Source organism: Neomonachus schauinslandi, chromosome 16, assembly GCF_002201575.2.
Source record: "Neomonachus schauinslandi chromosome 16, ASM220157v2, whole genome shotgun sequence".
NCBI lineage: Eukaryota > Metazoa > Chordata > Mammalia > Carnivora > Phocidae > Neomonachus > Neomonachus schauinslandi.
In genome coordinates, this window is record NC_058418.1 from 14,649,909 (window position 1) to 14,658,688 (window position 8,780).

General features: G+C 42.9%; 1 protein-coding gene across 1 annotated transcript in view; it reads left to right on the forward strand.

The window, feature by feature from the left end:
- The first annotated feature begins 4,680 nt into the window (after positions 1 to 4,680).
- Positions 4,681 to 8,780, forward strand: part of ZNF527 (zinc finger protein 527) — a 202,213-nt gene continuing 198,113 nt past the window's right edge. The window contains exons 1-2 of the mRNA XM_044922196.1: positions 4,681 to 4,840; positions 8,019 to 8,093. Coding sequence (XP_044778131.1) covers positions 8,061 to 8,093 — 33 coding nt within the window. The 5' untranslated portion in view covers positions 4,681 to 4,840; positions 8,019 to 8,060. The remainder of the gene's footprint in view (positions 4,841 to 8,018; positions 8,094 to 8,780) is intronic.

Here is an 8,780-nt window from a genome sequence, read left to right on the forward strand (position 1 = left end):
ATATACAAAAGAAATTACACAGTTCTTGGATCTTATAAGTTACCCATTAAATGTAAATTCTCTTCCCCAGAAATTAGCCATCGGTTTTTTATTTATCTGGACTTGACATTCATGAATTATGGTGTGAGGAGGGTCTTCACTAGCATTAATAGTAGGGTACGGACTCTTTCCAAACGCCTCAGGAAACAGTGCTAAGTAAGCCCTGGTAAAATTGTGCTTTATCCTTCCCTAGGCAGGGTTATAAAAAAGTACTCTAGTTTTACATATTCTAGTGTAAAGAATATGGGCGATCAATCAAAATAACTAAGACAAGAAATCATTCTGGGTTTCTTCATTCTCAATCTTATTTATTTTTATTTTATTTTTATTTTTTAAATATTTTATTTATTTATTTGACAGAGAGAGAGAGAGCACAAGTAGGCAGAGAGGCAGGCAGAGGGAGAGGGAGAAACAGGCTCTCCACTGAGCAGGGAGCCCGACAACAATTTTATTTATTTTTAAAGATTTTATTTATTTTAGAGAGAGTGAGCATACAAGTGGGGGGAGGGGCAGAGGGAAAGGGAGAGAATCAAGCCGACTCTGAACTGAGCACAGAGCCCAAAGTGGGGCTCAATCCCATGACTTTGAGATCATGACCTGAGCCAAAACCAAGAGTCGGACTCAACTGACTGAGCCACCCATGCATCCCCTCAATTTTATTTTATTCTCAATTCATAATGGCTGCCTTCAAATAAGAAGAAACTAAAAAAAAACAAAAACAAAACCACATCAAAGAGGGGCACCTACCTGGCTCAGTCAGTAGAGCATGCGATGCTTGGGGTCATGAGTTCAAGCCCCACATTGGGCTTACTATGAAAAAATTTTTCTTAAAAATTAAAAAGTTAAAAAAAACCACATCAAAGATACAGAACAGATTGGTGGTTGCCAGAGATGGGGTAGGGGTGAAGGTGAAATGGGTGAAGGGGGTCAAAAGGTACAAACTTCCAATTATAAAATAAATAAATCATGGGGAGGTAATGTACAGCATAGTGACTATAGTTAATAAAACTATATTGCATATTTGAAAGTTGCTAAGAGTTAAAAGTTCTATCACAAGAAAAAAAGTTTTGTAACTGTATAGTGATGGGTGATAACTAGACTTACTGTGGTGATCATTTCACAATATATACAAGTATTGAATCATTATGTTGTACACCTGAAAATAGTATACTGTATGTCAGTTACATTTCAATTAAAAAAGAGATGACTAATATAGCTAACAGTTTATTTTTAAAAAATCACATACTGTGATTCTCACACTTGTTAGGATATTGAGAACTGTTTTTTGTTTTGTTTTGTTTTTAATTTATTTGAGAGAGAGAGAGCACAAGCAGGAGGAGGGGCTGAGGGAGAGGGAGAAGCAGACACCCCGCTGAGCAGGGAGCCTGTTGCAGGCCTCAATCCCAGGACCCCAGGATCATTACCTGAGCCAAAGGCAGACGCTTAACCGATTGAGCCACCCAGGCGCCCCAGGATATTGAGAACTGTTAAGTCATGGGTGTGATTAGTGGTTCACCATGAAATATTTATATTAGATAACACAAAGTTAGAAAACATGTATATCTATATTTTTATCAAAATTACAACAAAATAGGTTAAAACATGAGTTCATCCAAATAACTATATATTAAACTAGACAAGAGCTATTTCAGAATTTGAATTGCTTTGTTATTAAGATGCATTGTTACTAAATATGCACCATTTTTTGTCATCTAATAGGATTCCTTTGTAAGGAATTAGTAACATTGTTAAGACAAGTTTCTGAGAAGAAAAATAAACTTGGAAAATTATATAAATTAATTTATTTTCCAGCAAATTGAAAAATGATCATATGCTAATCATTTCCCTGTCATCATTTCAGCTTCAAACATGCCTTTCTCTATTCTGTGATACTGGAGCTGAAACTCTGACAAAGACATATCCCAGTCTCCCTTGCTACTGTTATAGTTTGCCAATGGAGGCATTAAAGGGAGATTGGAAGGCAGAAAGGGAGAAGGAACTCACTTCCTATTTTCCGGTTCTTTCAGTATCTCTAGCAGCAGAAGAGGGCTATAGCTTGCCTGCAAATTCTTTTTGCTTTCCCAGCACCAGACTACTAAACCCCATTAATGGCCAGGCTGAGACTCCTCTTCAGAGCTCTTAGGTTCTGGTAAATCCATCCCTTTCCCTTTGTTCCCCAAACTCTATGGTGTTAGCTGTTTCTTAAGTTACAAATCTGTCCCCTTTTTGCTCTTTCAGTCATTCAACATTGCATAATCAATTTCCTGTAATTAAATATCCTGTTTGAAATTACCAGTGTAGTTCTGCTTTTTTGATTATATCTTGATGGACATAGTCCTACCACAATTTGTTTTAGCATTGCAACCACTAATTTGGTTGACATACTTTGAGTACTACTTACCTGCTCTGCTGGAGATGATTAGACTCAAACCAGTGTTGGACTTGGTGGTATGAGATAAGAAAAATAAATAAAGGACAAAAAGTCTTCCTATGATCAATTACTGACATATGAAGAGATAGTCATACACATTCAAAGTTTCTCTGAAGGTATACTGTGCCAGTCAAGAAGGGAGTGTAACAGCACTTTAGTATGAAATGTCCCAAGATGATCTCTAACCTGCATTGATAATCAAAACCAGGGAAGAGCTGTTCAATGTACTGGTCAAGTAGCAAACCACAATTATCATCCAAAGAATACTTACCTAGTACATTTCCCCATTAAAGCAAAGCAACTATTAAATGTTTGTAGAGTCTTAAAAAAAAAAAAAGTGCTTGCCTTATTCTGTAAGTAACAATGCCCAATTTCACAGAATAAACAGCAAATCACTTCAGCCCTATTAGCCAGACTCCTTTTGTTCAAGACTCTCTGGCTTTAGCTATTAGAGGTCTGTGTGGGGGGGGGGGGGATTGGAGGGATTATTCTCCGAAGATTGGTTCTCATTTCAAGAACTTCCCCCTTGTTTCCACATACCCCTACTTACCAAGCTCTTGACTTCAGTACACCTTCCAGATCTTCCAGGGTCTGGGGATGCAGATGAATGTTGCTTTGTTCAGAATTTTAACTGTCAAATACTTTCTCCTTGATCAAATTTTAGTTAGGCTCCTCTGGACCCTCTTCTCAACTATGAGGCTTCAACCTTTGGGTTTCAGTGTTTCTCTTTGCATTACCCGGTTTTAATAAGAATTCTGTCAACTCAGTTTAGCCAGAGCCCTTGATATCTGACTACTCTTCCAGTCTAATTAAACTCCTCATCCATCCAGGCGGTATCTGATCACCCTGGACTGCCCTCAGCAAGAATTCTGTTGGTCAGTCTAGCAAGAATTTCTCCCTACCCTTGATGTCTCCCCTTAATTTTCCATCCACTGACTGCCCTGCCCCAACTTGCTCTTTGCACATTTTAAACCCTACTTGTTCTTGCTGTATTGGAACTGAGCCCAGTTCTATGTTGAAGTTTCTTCTCCCCTACTGCAGTTGTTCCTGAATAAAATCTTTAAAAAAAACAAAAACAAAAAACACCTCTTTAACTACCATTCAGCTGTGGCTTTCTTTAACATCACTCAGGAGCTCACATTCTTGTCCTCCTGACTGATAGTTTTCTTGAAGCTGGGCCCTAACTGAAGTTGTAAGGTGAAAAGGTGGAAGCATCACCAAGAGAACCCCCGGGGCTCCGGTTATCACATTATAAAGGGCTCTGGTGCAATGAGCGTCTTCCTAACAAACGGAATCTAATTACCCTTCTGTGATATCACATTAGGTCTAAGTAGAGAAAGGATATAAAAACGAAGGTAACAGTGACCCGGCCCATGGCCGGGGCTGAGGGATAGCATAGGCGTGGGAGAACAGTTAATCTGGAGTCAGTCACACACAAAGGCACACAAAGAAACCTCTCCCACCCGCTCCACACTAAAGGCAGGCCCAGAAACAAATAAAGCCCCACCGCGTGTCACAGGTAAACTCCTTCGATCTCTGGGGTAAGAACACAAAGAAATCGTCGCCCAAAGTCAGCCACAGTCCCTCTCACAAATCCACAAACACTCTCACATTCTAGGCGTCACACAACGACCCACAATCACGGGACGTGATTTTTTTTTTTTTTTTTTTAAAGATTTTTTTTATTTATTTGAGAGAGAGAGAATGAGAGACAGAGAGCATGAGAGGGAGGAGGGTCAGAGGGAGAAGCAGACTCCCCGCTGAGCGGGGAGCCCGATGCGGGACTCGATCCCAGGACTCCAGGATCATGACCTGAGCTGAAGGCAGTCGCTTAACCAACTGAGCCACCCAGGCGCCCCGGGACGTGATTTTAAATACAGAAGCTCACGGCACTGACAGAAAACTTTGCTCCGTGGTGCGCAGTCATAAAAGTGTGCAGCGACGGTCACACACAGATCGCCACACCTGAGCATTCAATAACAGTCACGGACGCGCGGAGCTTCACGGTTTCCTCACACACAGGCGGCCACCGGCACTTGAGCGCCCGAGATCTGCTAGGGCGGCACACAGCTCTCAGACACCCTCAGCCGCGGACGCCTGCGCAGGCGCGGAGTAGAGGCGGGCCTTGGGGATCCTCTGGGAAGTGTAGTTCAGCAAAGAAGGCCGCGGCGCAAAGCGTTCTGGGACTCGTGGTTCGCGGGGTCGTAAGGAAAAACAGCCGCGTCCAGTCCAGCTGGATGTTTCTCCAGCCGAGTTCGAGGTCCCGCGCGCCTCAGTCCCTGCTCAGCTTCACCCCGCGGGGGATTCTGGGAGGGGACGTCGCGGCTCTCGGGTCGCTGGGCGGGTTTCCAGAGCCCGCGGCGCCGGGAGGTGAGTTGGGCCTGGCTGCGCGCGGGAGCCGGAGGTCGGGACTGGGCTTCGGGTGGACCGGCAGGGACAGGGGTGGGACCGGGGTGGGTGCCTCTGGGGTTACTGTCGAACTATGTGAGAGGCCGTGCTGTGACAGAATGTGATCTTGTCTGTCACCGCGTGTGTGCTTATGTGCGACTGTATGTTTCAGGTGTAAAACTGTGTGTGTGTCTCTGCAGGTATAACTGTGTGTTACTGTATATGGGTTTGTGAGAGACTGCGGGTGTGACATTGTGTGTGTCGCAGTATGAATGTGTGTGATTATGTTTGACCACTTGTCTCTGAGGATATAACAGTGTTTGTGTGTGACAGCAGGTGTGGTTATGTACCTGTGTCCATCTTCTCTCTGCAGGTATAAATTTGTATGAGTAATGATGACAGGATGTGTGACCTTGTGTGGTATGTCACTGTGTGTGAGATTGCGTGGGACTGTCTCTCTCAGTAATTGTGTGTCATTTATCTTTGCGTTAATGCCACTACATAGGTATTTGACATTACATATGAGCTTGTGTAACCATGGATAGTGTATGTGTGTGACTGGGTGAAAATTTGTATGAGTATGTGAGATGGAAAGCTTGATTGTGTGGGACCTAGTGTGTGGTTGTGGGCACAGAAAGATTAAAATTACTTGCCCAAGTTCAGACAGTTAATTAATGACAGAACGGGGTCTCGAACCTAGGCATTTTGGCTCCAGAGTCCTTGCTTTTATTTATTTATTTATTTTAAAATGTTTTATTTATTTATTCATGAGAGAGAGAGAGAGGCAGAGGCAGAGGGAGAAGCAGGCTCCCCGCCTAGCAGGGAGCCTGATGCGGGACTCGATCCCAGGACCCTGGGATCATGACCTGAGCCGAAGGCAGATGCTTAACCATCTGAGCCACCCAGGTGCCCTGAGAGTCCTTGCTTTTAATCACTAAACTCTCTTGATCTTTCCCATATTGTGAGAATGAAAAATGGGGGCCCTGAGTTCTAAGGGTTTTGAAGAGGATTGTCCATGATCTTGGACTAGGAACCTCTAGGATATGGGATCTTGATGTGGGTCTCTTCCTTGTGAGTCACAGGACCCAGTCTAAAGACACTGTAGTGAGACCATCCTCAAATTGACTGCCTCTGGGGGAGGAAAGCTCAACCTGAAACCCAGTCTTTCTCTCCTTAGACCATGGACTTTGAGATTTTAGCTTTGTCTTTGTCAAAACTCTTCCATGTTTGGTGCTCAGAGAGGCTGATCCATGGCTCTTTTTCTTATGTACCAAGTGAGCTAAATTTTGGTTCTGACTTTCTCAGTTAATAAAGAAAAATGTTCTCATTTCCTTTGCAAATGTGTGTATAAAATGTAGGCAGGAACAAGGGTAGCACTTCTCTATGCCAGGAATTGGCTCATGCAGTCTTGACAGTGAGGAAAGAAATGTTCTGAGAGATGGAGTATCTTGCCCAAGGTCATGTAGCCAGTAGGTGAAGGAGTGGAGAGTTAGCATGTGCCTAGGGGTTATATAAAACCCAAGTCTTTAAAATCAGCTTCTTTCAGAGACTGATGTTCATCTCAAACTTGGAAAACATTACCCAAGTGATACACAGCTATTTGCAAACAGAAATTTAAAAGACATTTCTTTTATGCAGATGCTATATAGGGTTCCCAGATGCAGAGAATACTTTATTGATTCTTCTCTCAGGTTGCAAAGGCTTTTATGGACAATTTGAAGCTGCATTGCGCTAACGAAATAAATTCCTTAAACAGTGAGTTGGCTAGTGCAGAGTAGCCCAGAATTAGGGGGTCATGTATCCTAAATTCTAGGTCAAACACAACTATGCTCACTTTCAGAATGAAGAAATGTTGGCTCTGAGGGGACTGTGCAATTTGTTATTGGTTTGTATTAAAAATGAGCAATGCCTGCCTCAAGCTGTATTCCCGTGAAGTAATAAAGGTAATATCTGCCGGCTCTGAAGATGCTTCTCTAGTAAATATATAGCATTGATTCCCCAGGTTATGTTACATATTTCATTCAGACATTGTAGGCTCTTGAAAGAGGACCAGTTTGAGTCTCATTGCAGTTTTAACTCTTAATGACTGAGTTAGTTGTTTAAGCTTTTTGAACCTCAGTTTTACTTGTTGGTAAAATGGGGATAATAATACTTATCTTTGCAGTTTTGTGAAGATTAAGTAAGATAATGACATATACAATATGTGTAACATTGCCGTTTATATTACAGGAGGCACAGCAAGATTTATTTATTCATTTAACAAATATTTTTTGAGCCCCTGCAAAGATTCTGGCATTATTCTAACACCAGAGATACACCAATGAACCAAATGAATCCTAGTTCTATTAGATCCTACACTATTGTTTGGGGAGACAACAATAAAGAGAAAAAAAACATGTCCAATGGTGTCAGATGCTAAGAAGAAAAATCAGGATAAGGGAAAAGAGAAGGGAGGTTCTCTTTAGATAGAATTTTCAGGAAAGTTCCTCTGATGTGGTGACAACTGAGCACAAATAGGAATGAAGAGAGGGAGTGAGCCATGTCCAGGAAGAAGGAAAAGCAAAGGCAACAGCCTTGAAGAAGGAGTATGCTGTGTTTGAGGAACTGTAAGAAAACCCCTGTGCCTGGAGTAGGGTGAGCCAAGGGGGATGAGGATAGGAAATGAAATCTAAGGGGCAGCCAGGTGGCAGATCATAAACCAGCTTGTTGGCCATTTAGATTTTGTTGAGTTTAGGCTACATGGTTTTTTTTTTTTTAAAGATTTTATTTATTTATTTGACAGAGAGAGACACAGTGAGAGAGGGAACACAAGCAGGGGGAGTGGGAGAGGGAGAAGCAGGCTCCCCGCTGAGCAGGGAGCCTGATGCGGGACTCAATCCCAGGACCCTGGGATCATGACCTGAGCCAAAGGCAGACGCTCAACCGCTCAACCAACTGAGCCACTCAGGCGCCCTAGGCTACATGTTCTTAATATCAGTCAGGACTTCAGGGGTTAAATTCAACTCTGGCCTTTTTCTCAGATCTTGGAAGAGGATAGGGCTGGCCCATGTAAGGAGGCTGTGGAGACCTTAAAGGGACAAGAGTTCTATCTTTGTGAATCTCAGGTCAGCAACATAGGGCTGGTCTGCCATTTTTTTTCCCTTTAATTCTCCCTTCTCAGGACCTTGTTCTCCAAAAGAGAAGATTGAAGAAGGAAGGAAGAATGGCTGTTGGACTTTGTAAAGCCATGTCCCAGGTAAGTTGATGTTTTCACTTTGTTTCCAGAAATTCCACCTCATTTTTAGGGACCTTGGGACCTCAGAGAGTCAGAAATAGCCCAGTGAGCACTCTCACCACTTCTCTCCCTTAACTACTTCATATGATCTCTCTACAAATCATTTACTATCTTTTTTACTCAGTGCTGTGCTGAAATATGTGATGGAAAAGAACTATCCTCTTTAGATGGATCATGATTTGTTATGCTGGAGATCAGTGCAAATGAAATAAAGGACAGAGGTGTGATTACTGAGTGCCCTATTAAATAGGGGGGTTCAGGATGGCCTCTCTGAGGAAGTGACATTTAAGCTAAGAAAAGCCTCAGTGAAAGTAGGGGGTTATTAAAGCCAAAAAAAGGGGGCACCTGGGTGGCTCAGTCATTAAGCGTCTGCCTTCGGCTGAGGTCATGATCCCAGGGTCCTGGGATCGAGTCCCACATCGGGCTCCCTGCTCAGCGGGGAGCCTGCTTCTCCCTCTCCATCTCCTTCTGCCTTTCCCCCTGCTTGCGCTCCCTCTGTCAAATAGGTAAATAAATAAAATCTTTAAAAAAAAGGGAGGAGGAATAGCAAATATGAGGTTGCTGTGGTGGGAAGATGTCTGACGTATTCTGGGAATATCATTGAGCCAGGATCCTTAGAGGGAAATGAGCACTATGAGATCAGAGCAG